The 25,400-nt window shown below is 42.8% G+C and overlaps 1 protein-coding gene across 2 annotated transcripts in view; it reads right to left on the minus strand.

Moving 5' to 3' along the window:
• Nucleotides 1-25,400, minus strand: part of ATP10A (ATPase phospholipid transporting 10A (putative)) — a 297,371-nt gene that overhangs the window by 106,212 nt on the left and 165,759 nt on the right. For both annotated transcript variants that reach the window (XM_033948248.1, XM_033948247.1), the window contains exons 4-7: nucleotides 13,509-13,615; nucleotides 13,286-13,417; nucleotides 8,969-9,099; nucleotides 5,241-5,493 (exon numbers count right to left, since the gene is read on the minus strand). In XM_033948248.1, coding sequence (XP_033804139.1) covers nucleotides 5,241-5,493; nucleotides 8,969-9,099; nucleotides 13,286-13,417; nucleotides 13,509-13,615 — 623 coding nt within the window. The remainder of the gene's footprint in view (nucleotides 1-5,240; nucleotides 5,494-8,968; nucleotides 9,100-13,285; nucleotides 13,418-13,508; nucleotides 13,616-25,400) is intronic.

The raw sequence follows: 25,400 nt of genomic DNA on the forward strand, positions 1-25,400 counted from the left end.
TCATCACCCATCATCCTATATAAAATTACCCTCAACCTGACAAGATAAAGTTGTGGTAGAGGATGAAAGAACTGACTACTCTTTAAATTAAAGTATGGAGATATACGATATCTAATCACATACAAAGCATCGATATATGAAAAAGCCATTTACACTAAAAGCTTTCCCATCCTTGAGTGCCTCTGCAAAAGAACAGATCAGTTTATTTGAACATTCATGGATCAAGTCACTGAACTTCCATGGCTTAAGAATTTACCCAGCACGATGATTGGTAGTAATGGAAGGCTAACATGTATGAAAAAAGAAAAGCAGACGTATTCCCATGTATCCAATCTACCTTCTCCTTAATTGCTGAACTTCTGCCTTGCTCATTAAAGACAGCCAGTGACTGCTCACATGGAAAGGGGCACCTTTGTATTACATGGAGGAATCAGAACTTAGCTAGATGGCCGTCTCGTCCTATTTCGCGGCCAGTAGCACACAGGGTTCTTGCGAGAACTGATGGCAGTCATTCAGGAAGTGGTGCAGGCCCAGTCAGAAGTTCAGAAAGCTTGCTCCTGACCTGTGCACCGCTGGCCACAAAATAGGATGAGACAGCCGTCTAGCGAGGGAGGGATACACGCTAGACCACCAGGATGTTTTAAAAAGGTACAACAAGGGGTGTTTTAAAAAGGCACAGGGGGGATAAAATTTGTATCTTCGCTGCATAAGATGCACCGACATTTCCACCCACTTTTCGGTGGAAATAAGTGCATCTTATGGAGCAAAAAATATGGTAATTAGGGCCAGTTTTAGACACTGGGGATTAGGGCAGAAATTAAGAAGGAGGCCTCCCTCCCCCTCACGTGATCTTCCCAACATTACTACCACACATAACACAACTTTAATTTAATTCTTTATGATGGGGGAGGGGGAGGCAACACCTATGTCAACATTATAGGCACAATAGGGTCATTTTTTAACACATCAGGAAAGGACCCTTCTACTGGGTCTCTGAAAAATGAAATTATTCCAATTGAAAGTTATCACTTTATTTTCCAACTCCTAAAAAACCTGGGCTTCCGTGACCACGTCACCTCTGCACTAATTTTCATGCACTGGCTGCCTATCCAAAAACGATGCGCTTTTAAAGCCTTGGTGTTAGCCTTCAAGACTTTCCACAAGATGATCCCAAACTACATAGTATCAAAATTACAAATTTATGACCCCAACCGATCACTGAGATCCCAAACAGAAAAACGGCTGATCCTGCCACTGGGCCGTTTACTCATGTCTGAAACAGCCAGAAGACACTCATGCTCATTACTTACCAAAATTATGGCACACCATCCCCCCATCTATTAGATCTCTAGACAGTCTTTGGAACTTCAGGAAAGCTGTGAAAACCTTCCTCTTTACAAACCCAGCTCCTTAATGTCCCGCGTCCACATCCCTGATGGATAGATGGATCGCAAAGACACCACCAAATACAATCTTACTAAAACTCGCTGGCCACCGCAAATATAACCATAATTAGTACCACATTCTCAGACAATCAAAGATGCACCCCCTAGTAAGAAAAGCTACGTCACCTCCATGTTACATCTACACTGAAAACCCTATGTCCACTAAGTCTGTATGTTATGGCCACACTATAAATGCTGAAATCTAAACCCCCTTTGTCTATACTGCAAATGCTGTAAAGCAGGGGTGTCCAACCTGCGGCCCCGTGAAGTATTTTGTGCGGTCCCGGTCGAGGGCGATGCAGTGTTTTCCTCTGCTGCCCCCGGGTGTTTACCATCTTGCCGGCTCCCTCCTGTGTCTTGCTGCAGCATTTGAAAGTTTGTGCGGCCCCAGAAACATTTTTTTCGGCCAATGCGGCCCAGTGAAGCCAAAAGGTTGGACACCCCTGCTGTAAAGTCTGTATTTCTCACTAAAGTTTTGTCCTACCCATACTAAGAATGTACTCTTGTAACCTGTTCTGGGCTTCTTTGGGAGGACGGGCTAAATAAATGGCTAAATAAATAAAATAATGTACTGTTTGTAATATGTCAAGCTTTTAAAATTTACACCTGCTATTTTTATATTTTCCACAAATAAACTTGCAGAATTAGATAATTTTGTGAGCAGAATTTTGAATTTTTTTTGTGCAGAATTCTGCCAGGAGTAAATATTGTTAACAGCATAATAGTAGTAAAAAGACCAAATGTAATCAAATGCAATGAATGAGGTAAACTAAAAACCAGCAAATTGAAATGTAATAGGACTACCAAGAAACAGCTTCAAAAATATACACATTTAACAACACTAAAATTCAAATAACAGTATAATGCCTATGAAACACCTAATAAGAATGCACTAGAACATTCAAATAAGATATGACACTAATGCTTTACTTTAATACGGCTTATCATATAAATTAGAGAATGACACGGGGAAAAAATCTGTTCCAGTCACTGCCCCGTCCCACCGTCCCCTTCACCGCTCCGTCACTGCCATTCCCTTCACCGCCCCGTCACTGTAACTGCCATCCCATTCACCGCCCCGTCACCGCAGCATCAGTACTACAATATTTAGCTTATTCTTTCCTTCTAAATCAAAGTTCTGGCTGCTGAACTGGAGAAAAAGATGTTCAGCTGGCAGGGCTTTGTTTATAAATTTGTATCAACACAATTATTATACTACTTTATCCTAAAGCAAAAAAAAAAAAAAAAAGAGAAAGAGAAAATAAATAAATACAATTTTGTTGTCTGGTTTCTGCTTTCCTTATCTTCTCATTCAATTCTTTCCATCCACTGTCTGTCTTCTCTCTGCGCCTTCCATTTGCTCTGTTACTGTGCCTCTCCCTTCACCCCTCCCCCCAATTGGTCTGGCACCCATCTTCTTCCCTCCGCTCCCCCATAGTCTGGCATCTCTGTCTTCTTCCCTTCCAGCGGCTTCTCCCCACTCTCTGTTCCCCATTTCCCTTCAGTGGCTTCTCCCCACTCTCTCTTCCCCATTCCCTTCAGTGTCTTCTCCCCACTCTCTGTTCCCCATTCCCTTCAGCATCTTCTCTCCACTCTCTCTACCCCATTCCTTTCAACGTCTTCTCTCCACTCTCTGTTCTCCATTTCCCTTCAGTGGCTTCTCCCCACTCTCTCTTCCCCATTCCCTTCAGCATCTTCTCCCCACTCTCTCTTCCCCATTTCCCTTCAGCGTCTTCTCCCCACTCTCTCTTCCCCATTTCCCTTCAGCGTCTTCTCCCCACTCTCTCTTCCCCATTTCCCTTCAGCGTCTTCTCCCCACTCTCTCTTCCCCATTCCTTTCAGCGTCTTCTCCCCACTCTCTGTTCCCCATTTCCCTTCAGCGGCAATCAGGATGTACAGTGAGTAATCACTAGAAAAGGTAAGCCGTATAGCACCATAAAGAACAGATTGGACTTGCAGTGAAGTGTGCTGTCAACAGCTGGAGTTTAAGAGGTGTTCATATAGCGGTGATTCGCTAGCTCAGTTCAAAAGCACATCGCTGCAGAAATATTACAGATCTTTCCATCCCGGCGGCGATCGGGCTCAGGCGGCAGCGATCAGGATGGAGGGAGGGAGTGCGTTCCCTCCCTTCACTGTGGAGACAAGGCCATTCACCGCTCCATGGGGCGGTGAATGGGCTTCTCACCGTACCCGCAGCGACCACTTCCTTTCTCTCCCCCTTTCGGCGGGTAACAACCACCATGTCATTCTCTTATATAAACCAAGGGGCCAAGTGCAAATATTAGATGGGGACAAGATGGCTGGTACAGAGTTCGTTGGGATAAACAGATGGGAGATTAAACTCAAGGCAAGTCGTTTATACAGTTAAACAAGACATAAGGAACTAATTCAGTTACAGTACAGTGTGTGCAGCAAGCTAATCCTGGTGAAAAACGAGTGTATAGCCAATTACGTTATATATTAAAGGCTTGATTGAAGAGCCAGGCTTTTACCTGCTTCTCAAGTTAGATGTAGTCCCTCAAGGAATAAATTCCAGAGCCTGGGGGCTAATCCTGAGAAGGCACACTGGTGGGTATCACATTGTACAATTTCTTTTGATGAAAGTACAGACCATGATGCTCTTTGAGAGGATCTTAGAGGTATCAAGGGTGTGAAAAGGGCTAACAGGGCTAGATTCACTAAGGGCATGGATCGGATCCATGAGGGATCCAATCTGATCTTGGGGGCTGATTCATGAACTGCCCTCTTGCAAATGAGGGTGATCAGAATCACGCGCCCAACCGGCCACCCAGATCACTCTATAGAGATCCCAGCGCATGCGCAGACCATCTGTAGATGGTCTGCGCATGCGCTGGCCCTCCGTGCAGAGCAGGAAACTTTTTTTTACTAATTTTTGCTTTATTTTTTCTTCGCAAGCCCATGGTTTTAACTCGCTTTAAACCCGTGGGTTTAAACCACGGGCTTGCACTACAGGGAAGGGCAGGAGATTCGGGGCTGAGAGCAGAAGATCGGGGCAGAGAGCCGCTGTAGAGTTTTTTAGGAGCACATGTACTTCCGAAAGAGGGAGGGCTGCTATAATTTTTTTCTGCATGGGTTGGCTTTCTGAAGGGGATGACGATGGCAGTGATAGGAGCTTGTTTGAGTTCTGGAAGCTGGGCTAGCAGCCAGGATCCTCCTGGCAAGCACACCAAACATTTGCAGGAACAGATCGGGGCAGAGAGCAGGAGAGCAAATCGGGGCCGAGAGCAGGAGATCGAGAGCAGATAGGGCAGAGAAGAAGGGCAGAAGGCAGGGCAGTCTGAAAGAACCTGAATGACTGGTCCTCAGCAGTTGCTTATTTGTGATTGGCCAGCCCAGTCTGTGTTGCAGGTTTATTGTTAGTGAATCGCTGCCTGCCATCATTTGAATGCCGTTCCCCCTCATTTGCTTGCGCGGATCGGAGGATGTTCAGGACACAGGTTAGTGAATTGGGTCGGATGGAAATTGGGTTGCAAAGGGATCACTAAGTGGTCAGAATTTGGATCATTGGGCTTAGTGAATCTAGCCCTTATTCTTTAAGTGTTCTGGCCCATTTTGTCTGAGGACCTTGAAATCAAAAAGATTTAAATTTAGCCCTGTAAGACACTGGTAAGCTCTATAATTAGTGCACAGAAAAGGCTTCCAGTGGTGCTTTCCTATTGCCTAAACCTAAGTGTCTCCTTTTAGAATTATCCTCAGTGCATGTATTTGTGTGCACACTTTTTACTATACATTTGCATAATTTAAGAAAACAATCCATGTATTTTAAGGACTCACCATTGGCATCATGAGAATATTCAATGCCTGAAACAGTGCATCTTCGAAAAACCATTTTATTTTGGGTGAGAGTACCAGTTTTATCAGAGAAAATATACTGGATTTGCCCCAAATCTTCTGTGATGTTCAAGGCTCGACATTGCAGCTGAGAATCTGTTTCTTCATCATACAAGTCTTTATCTTGATGAATGAAGAATACTTGACAAATTTTAACAATTTCAATAGATACGTACAGGGAAATTGGAATGAGAGTCTAAAACATAAAAATGAAAGAAATATATGCATAATTAGGACTTTTTTTTTTTTTTGCTAAACAGTTTCAACAATTTTATATTGCCTTTGAAATATGTGGATGATAAAACTTTGTATAGGGCAGGGGTGTCCACAGTGCAACTCATGGGCTAAATGTGGCTCTCGAGATTTTCAGCAAACTAACACCCCCTCCCTTTTTTTATGAAGCCACACTAGACTTTTTTTTTTTTTTTAATCGCAGGACCCGGTGGTATAAGCTAATAGACTTATGAGTGTCAAGAGTTAATACCGCCATGGCCATTGATAAAAAAAAAAGCCTAGCGTGGCTTCATAAAAGAGGGCCTACATTTATTTAATTAGCTAACACATATGATTTTGAAGCTTTGCAGACTTTTTTTGGTGGCTATTTCAGTAGAGATTCAAATATTTTGATGAATATAAATCTTGTCATAAAAGTTGTGCAGCCCTCACGCATTTTGTCATGTAGCCCGCTATCAAAAAAATCGGATGCCTCTGAAATAGGATATCTGACAAGGACATTTAAGTCCTGTGTCTTCAAGATACATCTAGTAATTGTAGAAAAGGCTCTGAGTGTAGATACCTACTTGGGCCACCAAAGAAGCACCTATAGGTGTCAACATACAATGGGAACAGCTGTTTTAGGAGAACCCCCCCCCCTCTGAAATGAAAGCAATGTCATTAGAGAGTTTGCATATATAAATAGTGATGTATTCATGTAACAGTGGAGAATCTGCTACTTTTACTGGCAGGCGCCCCAAGGTAGTTTTGGAATCGGGCTGTACTACCTATGCGCTAAAAAAATAGGTTTTATTTTTCAGTATGGGGGCAAGTATGGAGATGGAAAGTAAGCGTGTCCTGTGCTAATCGGCTGGCACAACTACATCACCACATGCCAATTAGCTCATGAACCCTTAGGCCATGATTCTATAAAGTCCATCTAAAGTTACTTTAATTGAGCAATATGCTTAATCGGTGCTGTTAAACACCTCACTCAGAAAAAACCCTCCTAACACAGCCCCCACAACCTAAGAGGAATCCTCATTTTCTCACCCCCCCCCAACTAAAAACCTAACTATCACACTCAAATGCCAGACCAGTAAAAAAAGCAAAGGCATCATACTAAATTGAGACATATTCCCGATTACTAAAACCTGGTCTAAGGACAATGATGGAGTTACACTAGGTATGATATGTCCCTTAGGCTTTCAAGCTTTAGCAGGCTCCCATACATACAAAAAGGGAGGAGGAGTAACAGCCATTACCTGCCCATGAAAAATCAATTACAGAGAAATGTTCATTGCACTAGATATCAATGTGTCACATTAGGATAAAATCTTATATTGAAAAAACAAGCACTGTTAAGGATAACTATGGCAAATTGTAACCTGGAACTATATTTGTTGGCACTAGACCCCTAGTTTGTATCAAGTTAGGATACTATCTTGTACAGTGGAACCTTGGTTTACGAGCATAATTCGTTCCAGAAGCATGCTCGTAAACCAAATTACTCGTATATCAAAGTGAATTTCCCCATAGGAAGTAAGGGAAACTCGATTGATTGGTTCCACCTCCTCCCCCCCCTGTGGCCACCGGTGCTGCTCTACTCCACCCCTAAAAGACCCCCCCCACCCCTGTAGCCACTGGTGTTGCTCCACTCCACCCCCAAAAGACCCCCCCCCCACTCCCGAGGCCACTGGTGCGCTTCCACATCCTCCCCCCCGCTAACCGGCATTGTCCCCCCTTGCTAACACCCACCCAAACTGAAGCCTTACCCCCATCTGGCACCAGCACGCAGTACCAACCCACAGGAGGTGCCGGTGCCCGAAGATCGTGCTGCTTGCTGGACTGGGCCTTGAGCATCTACGCATGCTCAAGGCCTTCTGGCTCCCACCTCTCTTTGAGATTCTCAGAGAGAATGAGAGCCCCAGACTATAAGATGTTCAGAAAGGAAATAAAAACTATACTCTTCAAGAAATCCCTTAATAAAGCTTAATACCATGATAAAGTTTAACCCCCCTCTTACCATCCCCTCCCTAACCCCAGATCCTACTTTTCCCTCTCTTGGAAACCTTCTCTGATCTAACGTTTTAACCCTTCTTCCATAACTCTTTTTGTAATCCGCTTTGAACCGAAAGGTAATGGCAGAATAGAAATCTGTAATGTAATGTAATATGTATGTTTAACTTGTAAGCTGTACTGAGCTCTTTGGGAACAACGGGATAGAAAACAAATTAAATAAATAAATAAATAAATATAATTGTTAACCAATCCAATTGCATGAGAACAGGTGAAATATGTTCAAATCTAATCAATCCATATAAAAAACAGGCAGTTGCATTTTGAGCAATCTGTAGACTCCGTAGATCCTTCTTTGATAATCTACCCAAGAAACTGTTACAATAACCAAAAATAGGAACCACAGTATTTTGCACCACTAGCCTGAAATTCTGATCCTCAAAATAAACTCTCTCAGTAAATTCAGCTTCATAAAAACATTGCCTGCTATTTTCTTAATCTGATTTTTCATAGTTAATGTTGAATTGAGCACAATTTCTAACAATCGTATTGTTTTGGATAATTCTATCATATCTCCATCAAAAGAAAATGACAGAATATCGGCAAGAGGATGTGCAGCAAGAAACATAACCTATGACATTTTCAGTGGAAAGGTTAAGACCAAAATGGGAAAAGGCCCAAACAGTTGTTCAATGTGAAGAGACTTGGATTTGATCCCTAGGTTGGCCAGGGATGGGGAGACTATGGTGGCAAGGTTCACAGACTGGGATGGGGGAGAAGGCCAGTTAAAACAAATGCAACACCCAGCAGTTATATTTAAAGCTCACAAATGCAGTTTACCAGGAGCCACCCTGGTAAATAACTACAGAACTAACCAATGATAAACTGCAATGATTGAACCAAGTCTATGGCAGTTACAAATGACCCTAGCTTTGGTTCTAATTGAAATGAAAGCCTAAGAAGAGGAAGAAGAGAAGGAAAATGCCACATCAAACAGAGAACTAAAGGTAGAATTCACCCCTCGAGAACAGAACTGAAGCACACTGGCAGATGATGTGGGAAAATGGGCGCACCATTTGAATGGGGGGGGGGGGGAAACATCAGCATTAAATTATAGCTATGAAATTCACAAAAGCTTTCAGAAAATAAAGCAAATATAATTTCGTTTTGGCACTTCCTGAATTTAGCTAAGGTGAAATGGAGAGCAGATCAACAACCATCAATTCCTTCTGTAAATTTTTGATGGGTCATTCCTTTCCTAAATGTACTGGTGGAGTCAGTGTGCAGTTTACTGAACAATATAAAACTAACACAGATCAGCTATTTTTGCCACATTTTTAAAGGTTTCTTTAGTAGGTTTACACGCATTAGGAAAGCACAGAACCATGAAATTATTCATCCATAAAACTGAATGACAATGAGAATGAATCAATTATTACCTGACAAACTATTATCATTGTGAAAAACAAATATACTGCCGATAAAAGAGGTGTTAAGTATTTGCCATCAGGCCCCAGCACATCAAACACAGGTCGCTTCTCTCCATACTGGAAAACCCAGAGACCGTGACCTGCAGAACAGTAATGATACATTCACAATTGAATAAATACAAAGAAAAAAAAAGATATTGTACTTTTACATACAATATCTTATGTGTATGTACCTGAAAATACATTTGTTTTCTGATAATCCATTTCCATGATTTTATTTCAGTTACAGCCTTCATATCTTTCTAATTTGGGGCTTCTTTTACTAAGGTACACTAGCGTTTTTAGTGCACGCAGGATTTTAGTGCGCACTAAACCCGCACTATGCTTCTAGAACTAATGCCAGCTCAATGCTGGCTTTAAGGTCTAGCGCGCGCTATTCTGTGCGTTAAGGCCCTAACGCACCTTTGTAAAAGGAGCCCTTGGTGTTATTTTATACCCCAAGACGTTTATTAAGATCTTTGAATGACAATAAGGTAGTCGTTTCTCATATCTCAAAGGCACATCTTGCGTCAACTAGAGATTATGTGTTCTTTTATTTAGTTCCACGGTTATGGAATAATTTGCCCATAGATTTGAGAAAAGAAGAATCATACATAAACTTTAAAAGACACCTAAAAGCGCCTTTTTTTAAAATTGGCTTTCTCAAATTGAGTTTAGGAACGTAATCTGTATTTATATAATAATTAATTTTTGATTATGGAAAAACAATCTTAACTGTATGTATTAATTATGGTTTACTACAATTTGATTGTTTTATTAGAATTGCTATTAGAATTATGATTATTATTATGGAGATGTTGATTGTTTAATATTTTAGAAAAAAAAAATTTAAATTTTGCTTTTACTCTTCTATCCTATTTTTAAATGGAGTTCCTTTTTTGAAGGATGTGTATTATAGACTATATACCACTTAAATACTTTTTAGACTGTTATGCGGTATAGAAAGTTTTTAATAAACATATCACACTATCCATAGTACTAGATGGTTTACAAGTTTACATACATATTTAAACAAATAAAATTTAAAACCATTAATAAAATAATAAAATCAGTACATCATAAAAACAAGGGTAAAAGTCATGGATTTGATATATTGCCTTTCTGTGGGCACAATCAAAGTGGTTTACATATACTATATGATATGTTTTTTTGGGGTTTTTTTTTTTTTTTTTTTGCAAAGCTGATAAGTAAAACATGATTCATATACTGTATCTGGGTTTTGCTAATGTTTGATATGATTTTCATGAAAGGCTGATTATCAAATTATGGAAGATGAAGTTTGGAGATACTCTCTTTTCAAATTCAGTCTTCGGGTCTTCATTCTTTTTTGGCTAGTTATTTGGTTCCTTATTTACCTCCAAAGGAATCTTCACTCTTCCCACCAAAATTAAGACTATTCCCTCCTTTAGGCTCCTGAGAAAATTAAAGTGTCATGGGATAGGTGGCAAAGTTCAGCTGTGGATTAGGAATTGGTTATCAGATAAAAAACAGAGGGTAGGGTTAAAAGCTCATTTTTCTCAATGGAGGAGAGTAAACAGTGGAGTGCCGCAGGGGTCTGTACTGGGACCGGTGCTATTTAACTTATTTATAAATGATCTAGAAATTGGGATGACAAGTGAGGTAATTAGATTTGCAGATGACACTAAACTGTTCAAAGTTGTTAAAATGCATGCGGATTGTGAAAAATTGCAGGCGGACCTTAGAAAATTGGAACACTGGCGTCCAAATGGCAGATGAAATTTAATGTGGACAAATTCAAAGTGATGCACATTGGGAAGAATAACCTGAATCACAGTTACCAGATGCTGGGGTCCACCTTGGGGATTAGCGCCCTAGAAAAGGATCTGGGTGTCAGACAATACGATGAAATCTGCCGCCCAATGTGCAGCGGCGGCCAAGAAAGCAAATATTATGCTAGGAATTATTTTAAAAGGTATGGTTAACAAGACTAAGTATGTTATAATGCCCCTGTATCGCTCCATGGTGCGAACTCATCTGGAGTACTGCGTTCAATTCTGGTCTCCTTATCTCAAGAAAGATATAGTGGCGCTAGAAAAGGTTCAAAGAAGAGTGACCAAGATGGTAAAGTGAATGGAACTCCTCTCGTATGAGGAAAGACTAAAACGGTTAGGGCTCTTCAGCTTGGAAAAGAGACGGCTGATGGGAGATATGATTGAAGTCTACAAAATCCTGAGTGGAGTAGAACAGATACAAGTGGATTGATTTTTCAGTCCGTCAAAAATTACAAAGACTAGGGGACACGCAAAGTTACAAGGAAATACTTTTAAAACCAATTGGAGGAAATTTTTTTTCACTCAGAGAATAGTTAAGCTCTGGAACGTGTTGACAGAGGGTATGGTAAGAGTGGATAGCATAGCTGGTTTTAAGAAAGGTTTGGACAAGTTCCTGGAGGAAAAGTCCATAGTCTGTTATTGAGAAAGACATGGGGGAAGCCACTGCTTGCCCTGTAACGGTAGGGTGGAATATTGCTACTCCTTGGGTTTTGGCCAGGTACTAGTGACCTGGATTGACCACCGTGAGAACAGGCTATTGGGCTTGATTAACCATTGGTCTGACCCAGTAAGGCTATTCTTATGTTCTCTAGCTTTTCAGTAATGGTCCCTACTTTGTGGAATTCTCTTCCATTATATTTAAGACTTGAAAAATCATTTAAAAACTAAGTCACAAGGAAAACCTTATTATTTTTAAATAGCATTTGACATAAATTCTTTTTAATTCTACTTTATTTTGGTTAACATGAGGTTTTCATTTTTTCCTTTCCCTTTGTTGTTTTCCTTTCCTTCTTTTTATCTATAATGTCCTTAGTGCCCCCAGTGCCTCCTTCCTATGTCCTTAGTGCCCCCAGTGCCCCCTATGTCCTTAGTGCCCCTTCCTGTGTCATTAGTGCCCCTTCCCATGTCCTTAGTGCCCCCAGTGCCTCCTTCCCATGTCCTTAGTGCCCCAGTGCCTCCTTCCCATGTCCTTAGTGCCCCTTCCTATATCCTTAGTGCCATCAGTGCCTCTTTCCCATGTCCTTAGTGCCCCCTTCCTGTGGTCCTTGGTGCTTCTTCCTATATCCTTAGTATCCTCAGTGCCTCCTTACCATGTCCTTGGTACCCCCAGTGCCTCCTTCCTATGTCCTTAGTGCCTCCTTCCTGTGTCCCTAATGCCCCAGTGCCTCCTTCCTATGTCCTTAGTGCCCCTTCCTATATCCTTAATACTATCAGTGCCTCCTTCCCATGTCCTTTAGTGCCCCCAGTGCCTCCTTCCCATGTCCTTTAGTGCCCCTTCCCATGTCCTTAGTGCCCCTTCTCATGTCCTTAGTGCCCCTTCCTGTGTCCTTAGTGCCCCTTCCTGTGTCCTTAGTGCCCCTTCCTGTGTCCTTAGTGCCCCCTCCTGTGTCCTTAGTGCCCCCAGTGCTCCTTCCCATGTCCTTAGTGCCCCTTCCTATGTCTTTAGTGCCCTCCCTCCCATGTCCCCCTCACTGCCTTCCAGCCTTTGTACCACTCCTCCCCCGAAGCCAGCCTGCCTGCCTACCTCCCTCCTTGCCGCACCAAAGCCAGCCTCCCTCCTTCCCTCTCTCCAGCACCGATTCAAACCACCCACCCACCCCCGGGCCGCCGTCGCTACCGCTGCTTGTCACCCAGAAGCTTTCTTCCTGACATCAATTCTGACGTCAGAGAGGAAGCTCTGGGACAGCCAATCACTGCCTGGCTGGCCTACATTTTCCTCTCTGACATCAGAATTGACATCGGAAAGAAGGCTTCTGGGCAGCAAGCAGCAGCGGCAGAATGGGTGGAGTGGGGTTTGAGTCGGCGCTGGAGGGAGGGAAGGAGGGAGGATGGCAAGCAGTGGTGGACTGGGGGGGGTTTGAATCGGGTGCTGGAGAGAGGGAAGGAGGGAGGCTGGCTTTGGCAGGGAGGGAGGGAAAGTGATCGCCTGTCCTGTTGTCCCCGCGCACAGCTTTGGGATGCTGTCCCTGAAAATGGGACATTTCAGCATCCCGAAGCTGTGTGTGGGGACAATGGGACAGGGGATCTAAAAACGGGATGCTCCCATTCAAAACGGGATGTATGGTCAACTTATCAATGGCACATGTTCTGTATCGCAAAAACTAGAACTGATAGGAGAAAACTGGTGCCATTTTTAGAATCAGCATATCAAATATACCCAGAAACAGGTCTAATATTTGAGGCACCAAAATAAGTGCTGGCCAGTGTTATCAGATGTGAAATCTGTCAAGAGTTTTTACTCAGGACAACTTACCTATGGCTGAAAACAAGCACATGACTAGAAGAATTAGCGCACACCAAAGAACATCTATATTCATTTGTCTTTCAAGTTTGCTTCGTTTGTATCGAGGCCCATTGTTATTTAGCAATGCTTTGGTCTCATGTCCTGCGGAAGTAAACATACACCAAAAAAGATAAATATTTTGTAAGAGGGAGATGACAGAGAAGATCACTGTTAGCTTCACAACAATTTTTACCTGCATAAATCACTATCCCAGCAACTTCTTCTGTATTTCTAATGGTACAACCACGTAATAAAAGGTTTTCTTTATACAGTCCAGCTTTTTTCCCATTTTCATGTATGCTGCAAAAGAATTAAAATAGGAATTTATAAACATGCACTTTGTATATTGTTCAAGAGCCCAAATCTGGGAAATAAGGTATGGAATCGGGAGTTCTCTAGCATCGTGTTTCTCAAACCCAGGTCAAACAAATAGTGAGGTAGCACATCCCAGAAAAAGAAAAGTCCAATGTTAGGATAGCTTTTAAATATTTATGTCAGTAATATCCATGGTGCAAAACTGACTTGACATGACTGTGTTTTGGCAAAACCAAATGCCTGTGTCAGGACTCTTAACGACACTAATAGTATTTCACTTGATAGTTTTGAATGCAAAATCAACATGCAACTGGCAGCTGTGCTCCCTTTGGTAGTTGCAGGTTGATGTTTTGGCATTCAAAACTATCAAGTGAAATACGTACTAGTAATGTAATGTAATGTAATTTATTTCTTATATACCGCTACATCCGTTAGGTTCTAAGCGGTTTGAAGAAAATATACATTAAGATTATAAATGAGAAGTAAGAAGGTACTTAAAAAATTCCCTTACTGTCCTGAAGGCTCACAATCTAACTAAAGTACCTGGAAATTAATAAAGAAGAGAAAATAAAGATGGTTGAAAAAAGAAAAATTCTATGTGAATTTATAGGATGGAAATTAAACTGACAGTGAAGAACTGTATGAAAAATACATATGGAATTCAATTAGAGAGGGAAGGTTACAATCTATTTATGGTATTTGTTTAATTGGAAGGTGTTAAGGTGGGTAATTTGGGGGAAGGTTATCTGAAGGTAGGTGAATCTTCTGGAGGTAAAAGAGGAGGGGTTAAGATATTTGGATGAATTTTTTGAAAAGCAGGGTTTTGATTTCTTTTCTGAATGTTTTGAAGTTGTCTGATATTGTCATAAGATTGGAGATGGAATGGTTGATTTTTGCTGCTTGTGTTGCTAGAAGGTTGTCAAACATTTTCTTGCGTTGTGTGCCTTTGAGTGGGGGGAAGGCGAAAGGGTTCGAGGTTCTTCTGTGTCTTGAGGTGGAGATTTGGTTTAAGCGGTTATTAAGTTATTAAGACTCCTCACACCAGCATACAAGACAGAGAGGATATAAGGGGCATAGAGGAAGGAAATAAAATGTGATTGCGTTGTTTGCAGACAATGTGATCTTCACGGTCAGTCACATCACTACTAGTTTTGCTTGAAGAGATCCAGAAATATAGTACAGTGTCGGGCTATAAAATCAATGTGAGGAAATCTGAGGCATTAAGAGCCAGATTCCATAAGAAGCGCCCAAAAGTTAGGCGCGATTCAAGAACAGTTGGCTGCTGTTTAGTGAATCGCGCTGAGTGGCACCTATTTTGGAGGCGCCCAATAAATAGGCCAGCTCTAGGCACAACTAAAAGTTAGGCAGCCATGGGAGCGCTTAAGCACGCTTAAGAGCAGTAATTTTGTAACAAGGCGCCTAACACGTAGCCACGCCCACCATGCATCGCGCCTATTTATTTTTAGGCCGCCTAAATTTTTAGAGGCGCCTTGTTACAGAATCACTCTCTTGATAGGCGCCAAGTTTCAATTATTGCTGATTAAAAAGCTTAATTGGGCTTGTTGTTCAATTTAGAAAGGTGCCTAACATTAGGCGTTGGTTACAGAATTTGGGCCTAAGAGCCAGATTCTATAACTACATTGTAGATGCCACTTGGCGTGGTTGTCAATCAACCGCTAGGCATTGTTTATAGAATCCTGCCTAGTGGCACATAGGCAATCTTAGGCATCCTAGAGGTAGGCGCTGGTATATTACGCCAAGTTTTAGCAGGCCTAATTTATCAGTGCCTAACTTGGACACCTAGGAGCAGACATTGCTAGGCAGCCTCAATTACAGCGCCTAACTAGGGTGCCATTTATAGAATCAGGCTCTAAGCGTTCACTTGAGTGAGCAATTGGGAGGGATTTGTGTGTGCAACTTATGGCGCCATATAAGGAATTTAGGGGTTAGATGGGCAGTGTTAGAGGTGGAGGATCACATTTTATGTGATAACGGCGACATCATCAAATTTATACTGCGCAGAAGAAAAGATCCAGCAAGCTACTTCTGTATTCTGCTACAAAAACTTGATGTTCATCAAGTCGCTAGGACTCAAACACATGTCAACGGCACCTAACAAGTATAATGCATATGAAGTAGGGATCACAGCTTGGTTGGAATTGTGTTGCAATTTTTTCTGTTACTGCACCCATTTTCTAGAACAATTTGTCCTCCTCTCTACGAGAAGACTAACCTCATAAAATTTAAATCAAATTTAAAAACATTCCTATTTAAGGAGTACTGTGTTCAGTTTTGGAGGCCACATTATCAAAAGGATGTGAAGAGAATGGAGTCGATTCAGCGAATGGCCACTAGGATGGTCTCAGGACTTAAAAATCTCCCATATGAAGAACGTTTGAGCAGGCTACGCTTATATTCTCTCGAAGAGCGCAGAGAAAGGGGGGACATGATAGAAACATTCAAATACATCAAAAACATTCAAATACGGGCACCATTGAGGTGGAGGAAGAAATCTTTTGTCTTATGGGTCCCACGGCAACAAGAGGGCATCCGCTAAAACTCAGGGAAGATTTCATGGGGACACCAGGAAATACTTCTTCACCGAAAGGTAATTGATCGACCGCTCCTATTCAAGATATTCATTAACGACCTGGAGGCAGGAACAAAATGTGAGGTTATTAAATTTGCGGATGACACCAAACTATATCGCAAGGTCAATAACATGGAGGACTGCGAAGATCTCCAAAAAGATCTGACAACACTGGAAAAATGGGCCAAAAAGTGGCAAATGAGTTTCAACACAGGGAAATGCAAGGTCATGCATATAGGGAAAAAAAACCCCGATGTTCACTTACAAAATGGGGAGATCAGCGCTAGGGGTGAGCGACCTTGAAAGAGACCTGGGAGTGATGGTAGACACAACATTGAAGGCATTGGCGCAGTGTGCAACAGCCTCAAGGAAAGCAAACAAAATGTTGGGTATCATTAAGAAGGGTATCACGACCAGGACGAAGGAAGTCATCCTGCCACTGTATCGTGCTATGGTGTGCCCGCACCTGGAGTACTGTGTTCAATTCTGGTCGCCGTACCTCAAGAAGGACATGGAGGTACTTGAGAGAGTCCAAAGAAGAGCAACTAAGCTAATAAAGGCATAGAGGACCTCTCATATACTGACAGACTGAAAAAGCTAGGGCTTTTCTCCCTGGAAAAGCGGAGACTTAGAGGAGACATGATAGAAACCTTCAAGATCATGAAGGGCATAGAAAAAATAGACAGATTTTTCAAATTATGGGGATCAACAAGTACAAGGGGGCACTCAGAGAAATTGAAAGGGGAGAGGTTTAGAACAAACGCCAGGAAGTTCTTTTTCACACAGAGGGTGGTGGATACATGGAACGCGCTACTGGAGGATGTGATAAACAGGAGCATGCTACAGGGGTTCAAAGAAGCTTTGGATAGGTACTTGGAGGACAAAGGGATTGAGGGGTACAGATAAGAGTAGAGGTAGATTATAGGGATGGGATTAGAGGTAAGTTATAAAATTAATCAGGGACCACTGTTCAGGCACTAGGCCTGATGGGCCGCCGCGGGAGCGGACCGCTGAGCAAGATGGACCTCTGGTCTGACTCAGCGGGGGCAACTTCTTATGTTCTTATGAATGGTCTTCCATGTCACGTAGTCGAGGTCAGTACCACGCTCGACTTCAAGGGACGATGGGACAGACAGGTGGGGTCACTCCAGAGGAATGCTTAAAAAAATGGATTCTCGAAGGAGGGAAGGTTCTTGAGTGGGCAGACTTGTTGGGCCATCGGCTCCTTTCTGCCGTCATACTCTAGGTTTCTATGTTTTGATTGCTAATTAACAGCCATCTGACGATTTTAATTCCCTCCCATATGTGCCTGCTTTTGATGTCTCTCTTCTTTTACATATTGTATTTCTCTATCCCCCTCCTCCCTTATATGTATCAGTTTGTCTTGTCTTTTGTGATTATCTTTTATCATGCAATTTTAATGTTATATATATATATATATATATATATATACTGTATATGCACACCGCTTAGATTTCTTTTATAAGAGGTATATCAAATTTTTAATAAACTTGAAACTTGTGTCTACCTAGGTTTCGTATGTATTTAACTGGCTCATGAGAGAGAGAGGGTGTTGGCCAATGGTTCCTTCTTCTCACCTCTTTTGGTTTGGTGTGTTGAAATTCTGCTGCCATAAGTCTCCATTCACCACTACCCAAGGATGTTTCCCCTATTTTCATTTTAATAGTGTCTCATTTCTGTTATTCCACTGTTCCAACAACTGTTCAGAGACTCAGCACCTTGCAACACGGCTCCTTCTGGTATCCTGTATCGTGGACTATGAGCTCATCCATCAGGTGTCAATTTAATGCTGACTACAACCTCTTCCCCCAGGTGGTGTCAACATTGTCTCTACAGCATCTCCAGCTGATCGCAGGCTAAGGCTCGTAATAAAACCTCAGCAAACAAGTAGCTGAGATTCTAGATTGGCTGCAAGGCAGGAGCTGGTGAGCACTTAATTGCTTATGCTGTGACTGGAATGATTGAAAAGAAACTGGGAGGCAACAAGTCAAGACTATTAGATCCAAGTACAGTTTTGCCATGCTCACTGCCTCCATCACTTTATCTGCACTCATGGTTGACAGATTGTGCAGATTTGGGGGAAGAGAAGAGGAGGAAGAGTGTGAATGTAGGGTAGAGTAGTGGGATATAATAAGGGTACCTGTGTTCCCTTCAACCATCCTCTGCAGCCTTATACCCTTCCTTGCACACTTCCCTCAGGCCAGTAATCACCCCATCTGCACAACCTACTTTATACTTGATACCCTCCTTCCCTTTAAAGTCCCTGACACAAACACCCAACTCCATGCCACTGCCCAGACACCTGCCTACAACTAACAGCCCACAGACACTCTCATACAGAACATAGCTCTGCTGGGCTCCCAAATACACAGCCCCTCCACAGATATCTAACCCACAGCAGGCATTCCCCCACCGACCCTCTACGGCTCCCCGATACCATCTTACACTCACCATAGTTCCTGCTTCTCTTATACACTTCTGCCTCAGGCAACCCTCAAATCCTACAATACCCCCACACACAACAGCTCTCTGCTCCGAGTCTGGGGATTCCTCCTTGGCCTCTTGGGGTGGGGCATTGTTTCATCTCAGTTTCTTATCTAGCTGTGCTGGTTATTTTACAATTGTCAAACTTAAATAAAGAAAACAATTCTACTTTTATAAAAATGCAGAAAACTGTTAAATTTTAAAGCAATCTATTGTAAGAAAAACACTTAATATATTCAGCTCCTTCACTTTAATCACTCCCCCCCCCCCCTAATTCTAACTCCTTAACGGATATATACTCCCTTACGTTCCAGATGGCATTATGGAACAAGTGTGAATAGAGTATGCTTAGTCTATCACACCAAGAGTAATGTTCATAGCAGAGAAATATGTTCTTTTTGGACTTCTTTAAAACAACTCATTGCCTAACTCCATCAGAATTAATCGTAAAAGGAATGTTGCTTCCTTGTATAGTAATGGAACACAGAGAAATTATAAAATACTGTACTGTACTTTCAAGCTTTGAAGGACTGTGAGCTGCAACATGCATTATACAGTTTCTTGCATCGTTCTATAGTCTCTCGCACTGTATTTTCACTGTATAATATCTCCGCTGTATATGTTCAGGCTCTTGCATTGTAAATCTGCTTTGTATCTTCGCTATATAAACACCCATGCTGAATATGTACAATCCCCTGCTTTGTAAACTGCTCTCAACTGCATAGTACATTCCCTCGCATTATATCTTTGCTGTGTATGTACAGTCTTTTGCATTGTAAACCGCTCTGAACTGTTTGTGGTATTGCGGTATACAAAAATAAAGTTGTTATTATTATTATTATTGCCATGGTGAGAGCAGCAGCTGATATGTTCGTCCCAGATGATGAAAAGGCTACCCCTTGGTTAGGACTTGCATCCTTAGCACACAGGCTGCAAGAAATAGGAAAAAGAGCCAAGGAACCTGTTGCTAATATTTTAGCAGGCTTGTTAGAATATATGAGGTAACAGTATTCAAAATACTGTGTACTATATGAAGCTTATATTCTGCCTATTGTCAAAACGAGTACTAAGCAGATTTCAAAAGAGATTCCTCTAACACTTGGAGGGAACAATTATACTGTATAATTAAAATACTATCTTGCATCTAGATCAACACTTGAACCAATTAATACAACACAATTTTCTTATTATCGTGATAAAGAAAAGATTTTAAAGCTTTATAAAACTAAGTATGATGGTAAAAGTCTAATTTGCAATGAACAACTATTCCAAACTTTAGCATTCAAAAAAGTAAAAGTCCTCTCCAGGTGTTTTTTAAATCTAATATTTTTAGCCAACAAGCCACCCAGCTTTAACTTTTGCACAGTTCTTGAAAATAACCAATTTGATGGCAATAAAATCAAACACATAATCTTAAAATCCTCTGACACTGGGGGGGGGGGGGGGGGGGGGGGGGGGGGGGGAGGGTGCCAATGCAACTTAGCCAGCAAAGGGGATACAGATTCAAATTTAACCAGAGGAAAAAAAAAAAAATATCAAATTAGCAGCTGTGTTCTGCAAAAGTTACAACCATCCAAGCAACTTTGCTGTTATTGAACCACACAAGGAATTGGATAGTCAAGTTGGGGCAGCAAAACAAACAATAAGTCTAAAACTATTTTCTAACAATGATTATCTAATTGCCTTTAATTGCCTCAGCTTGAAAAACAAAACAAAACACTTCTTTATCACATTTTTCACCTGAACCTCTATAGTCAAGAAAGACCCCCCCCCCCCCAGAACTTTAAATTGTAAAACCTCACCTGATGGTAATATTAATTCCTCATATGGAATAACGTTATAGTTCCCAAACCATAAAATTTTGGTTTTAGCTTTATTCAATTTCAAATAATGCATCTACCAACCTTATGTATTCACACAATTTCTGCAATGTCCCATCAAGAGAATCCTGTTCTGAACATAACAAAAAAATGTCATCCACATATAACAGCACATAAATCCTAATATTAGTTAACAATATACCCAATGGACTTAAATCTATGTTGAGAGCCCCACACTCAGCTAATCCAGGATAATGATGTTCCTCTTTCCTTAACTCTATAGGTGAATCTTTGTAAAAATTCTCCAAACCACTTCAGCGCAACATCAGCAATTCCGAGTTCACTTAGCCTTAACAAAAGTACAGAGTGATCTATAGCATCAAAAGCTGCTGAAATATCAAACCGTAACAAAATTGCTCGAGAACCTTTACTCAAATAACTCCTAATATTAAATGTTAATGTACAAAAAAAAATCTCTACTGTACGTTGATTGAAAACCATGTTGTGTATGATCATAAGAAGTAAGGAACTCGGTCGGCTGATAATTAACCACAAATTCAATTACTACTACTATTAATCATTTCTATAGTGCTACTTGACATTAAAAAGCATCATCAATATGCTGTGTTCAGGAGGATGAATTACAGAGGGAATAAGACAAAACAGATATTGGTGCTTCGAAGGTGGGTTAGAATTTGGAATTGAAAGCATCTTCAAAGAAGTGGGCTTTGAGTCTGGATTTGAATACTGCCAGAGACAGAGCCTGACGTATTGAGTCAGGCAATTTGTTCCAGGCATATGGTGTAGCAAAGTAGAAGGGAGAATCTGGGGTTGGCTGAAGAAAAGGGTGCAGATAAGAGAGATTTATCCGATGAGTGGTGTGCCAATAGTGGAGCGTGGAACGACAGGAGAGATACTGGAGAGTTGTGGAGCGAATACATTTTGAAAGTCAGTACGAGGAGTTTGAACTGTATGCAAAAATGGCTTGAGGAGAGGGATAATGTGGGCACTGACTAACTGAGGCGTGAAGCAGAGTTCTGAAAAGATTGAAGGGAAGAGAGATGGTTTAGTGGAGACCAGTGAAAAGCAGGTTGCAGTAGTCAAGGCGAGAGTGATGACGGTATGAGGGCAGTACTGCTGCACTGGGCCCCACAGCTCCAGAAAGCCCCTGTGGTCTAGGAACGTCTTCCTCTTAGTGGCAGAGGCAGCCTTCACAACTCACTGCTTTAGCCGGCGTTGAGAAGAGAGGAGAGAGATACCAGGGCATGGGGGGAGGGAAGGTGATTGACAGAGATGCCAAACCATTGGGTGGGGTAGAAGTAAGAAAAGGAGAAGAGAGATGTCAGAGCATAGGGGGAAGGGGTAGAGACAGTGGAGAGAGAAAAATGGAGAAGGGGTGAAGCTGAAATGAATCATGTATAAAGGAGAGAAGAATGGATGGAAGGAGAGAGTAGACAGTTTATGGAAGGGATATAGAAAGAGGGCAGATGCTGGATGGAAGGGAAAGGGTGATGAGAAAAGCAGAAACCCAAGATGACAAAAGGTAGAAAAAATATTTCTTTTGTAGCTTTAGAATAAAGTAGTATTGTAGCTGTACTGTTAAATGTTTATAAGTAGAAAATGGAAATAAGGTAATCTTTTTATTGGACTAATTTTAATACATGTTTTACTAACATTTGGAGACCAAAATCCCCTTCCTCAGGTCTGGACAGAATACCATAACATCAGTATACTGCTCATGCTCTTTACAACTTACATAATAGCCTGTGTAAGTTTATGTTTGTTTCCATTCACAAGACATTGTAGTGGTATACAAACAAAAATTAAATTAAAAAAAGAAGTAAAGACAGGAGGTAGAGAAAAAAGTCAAAGAAAGAAATTCAGAGATTGTCCTGCAGCCCTGCTAGCAACCCAGCCATCCACAGTTTCAGTCATTAAAATCAACAGAAAAATAAAAGGTTTTAAAGTCCGACTTAGATCTTGCAAAAAAGCTCTCCAAAAGCAAATTCTTATGAAGAGAGGTCCATACCAGAGGGACCAAAATATAGAACGCCGAGTGCCACTTGATCTCAAGTCGAGGTAAAGGGATGAATAGGAGACAATCATTTTGAAAGTGAAGAGATTGAGATGTACAAGGATCAAATGGTTGAAAAGAGAACTGACTGACCAGCTCACACAACTTGAAAACACCACAACCAAGATTTTAAATTTAATCATATATGCTACTGGCAGACAGTGACTCTCATTCAACAGATGAGAAAAAGCACAGTTACTTACCGTAACTGGGGCACAGTTACTTACCGTAACAGGGACAGCAGGCAGATATTCTTAACGCATGGGTGACGTCACTGACGGAGCCACGGTACGGATACTTTTAACTAGAAAGTTCTAGATGGCCACACCGCGCATGCGCGAGTGCCTTCCCGCCCGACGGAGGAGAGCGTGGTCCCCAGTTAAGATAAGCCAGCTAAGAAGCCAACCCGGGGAGGTGGGTGGGTCGTAAGAATATCTGCCTGCTGTCCCTGGATAACACCTGTTACGGTAAGTAACTGTGCTTTATCCCAGGACAAGCAGGCAGCATATTCTTAATGCATGGGTGACCTCCAAGCTAACAGAGAGGGAGGAGGGATGGTTGGCCATTAGGAAAATAAATTTTGTAACACAGATTGGCCGAAGTGTCCATCCCGTCTGGAGAAGGCATCCAGACAATAGTGAGTAGTGAACGTGTGAACTGAGGACCAAGTGGCAGCCTTGCAGATTTCCTCGATGGGCGTGGAACGGAGAAAAGCCACAGAAGCAGCCATAGCTCTGACCCTGTGGGCTGTGACAGCACCTTCCAGTGAGAGACCGGCCCGAGCATAACAGAACGCAATGCAGGCAGCAAGCCAGTTAGAAAGCGTCCGTTTAGAAACAGGGTGCCCCAGACGGTTGGGGTCAAAGGACAAAAAGAGTTGAGGCGAAGAGTGGTGAGCCCTGGTACGGTCCAGGTAGTATGCAAGGGCCCGCTTACAGTCTAGCGTGTGTAACGCCTGTTCCCCAGGATGAGCATGGGGTTTAGGGAAAAAGACAGGCAATACAATGGACTGGTTGAGGTGGAAGTCCGAGACCACCTTGGGAAGGAACTTAGGGTGGGTACGCAGAACCACCTTGTCATGGTGAAAAATAGTAAAAGGTGGGTCGGCAACCAGTGCATGCAGCTCACTAACCCTCCTGGCAGAGGTGATGGCAATGAGGAAAAGCACCTTCCACGTCAGAAATTTGAGTGAAGTAGGGGCAAGAGGCTCAAACGGAGGTTTCATGAGGGCTGATAAAACCACATTCAGGTCCCAGACGACAGGAGGAGGCTTCAGAGGTGGTTTGACATTGAAGAGGCCTCTCATGAACCGGGAAACCAGTGGATGAGCCGTGAGAGGTTTTCCGAGGATAGGCTCATGAAACGCAGTGATGGCACTGAGGTGGACTCTGATTGAGGTAGACTTGAGGCCAGCGTCGGACAGAGAGAGCAAATAGTCCAGTACAGTTTCCACTGCCAACGAGGTGGGGTCATGGTGATGCAGGAGACACCAAGAGGAGAACCTGGTCCACTTCTGATGGTAACATTGGAGGGACAGGCTGAGACAGATTCTCTGGAGAGGTCAGCCCAAGAGAAACCAAGCTGTCAGGTGGAGCGATGACAGATTGGGATGTAGTAGAGACTGATGCTGCTGCGTAAGTAGAGTAGGAAACACAGGAAGAGGAATGGGCTCCCTGGAGCTGAGCTGGAGCAGGAGGGAGAACCAGTGTTGGCGAGGCCACCGAGGAGCGATGAGAATCATGGTGGCTCTGTCCCTGCGGAGTTTGAATAGCGTCCGCAACATTAGAGGCAGTGGAGGAAAGGCATAGAGGAACCGATCCGTCCAGTCGAACAGGAATGCATCCGGGGTCAGACGATGAGGAGAGTAGAGTCTGGAGCAGAACTGGGGCAACTGATGGTTGTGAGGAGCTGCAAAGAGGTCCACCTGAGGAGTGCCCCAGAGAGCAAAGATGGAGTGGAGTGTGGGAGGATCCAAGGTCCACTCGTGAGGTTGAAGGATGCGGCTGAGGTTGTCGGCTAGGGAGTTCTGTTCGCCCTGGATATAGACGGCCTTGAGGAAGAGACTGCGGGCCGTGGCCCAGGTCCAGATGCGGATGGCCTCCTGACAGAGGAGGGGAGATCCGGTGCCGCCTTGCTTGTTTATGTAGTACATGGCGACTTGGTTGTCTGTGCACAGGAGAAGAACCTGAGGATAGAGAAGGTGCTGGAAGGCCTTGAAAGCATAGAACATGGCCCTGAGTTCCAGGAAATTGATGTGATGTTGACGCTCCTGAGGGGTCCAGAGTCCCTGGGTGTGAAGATCTCCCATGTGAGCTCCCCATGCATAGGGGGAGGCATCTGTGGTTATGATCATGGAGTGAGGGGGTAGATGAAAGAGTAGACCCCTGGAAAGATTTGAGGAGTTCAACCACCATTGAAGAGATTGCTGAAGAGACGATGTCACAGAGATGGGATGAGAAAGAGGATCCGTGGTCTGTGACCATTGGTTGGCTAGAGTCCATTGAGGTGTCCTGAGGTGGAGTCGTGCCAGAGGAAGCACATGGACTGTCGAGGTCATGTGGCCCAGGAGGACCATCATCTGCCGAGCCGGAATAGAGCGACAAAGGAGCACCTGACGGCAGAGATGGAGCAGGGTTCGTTGGCGGTCTGAGGGGAGAAACGCCCTCATCAGAGTGGTGTCGAGGACGGCACCAATGAACTGAAGTCGCTGTGTGGGGAGGAGATGTGACTTGGGGTAGTTGATCTCGAACCCCAGGAGATGGAGGAAAGAGATCGTGTGAT

The sequence above is a fragment of the Geotrypetes seraphini genome, chromosome 6 (genome assembly GCF_902459505.1).
Source record: "Geotrypetes seraphini chromosome 6, aGeoSer1.1, whole genome shotgun sequence".
Classification (NCBI taxonomy): domain Eukaryota; kingdom Metazoa; phylum Chordata; class Amphibia; order Gymnophiona; family Dermophiidae; genus Geotrypetes; species Geotrypetes seraphini.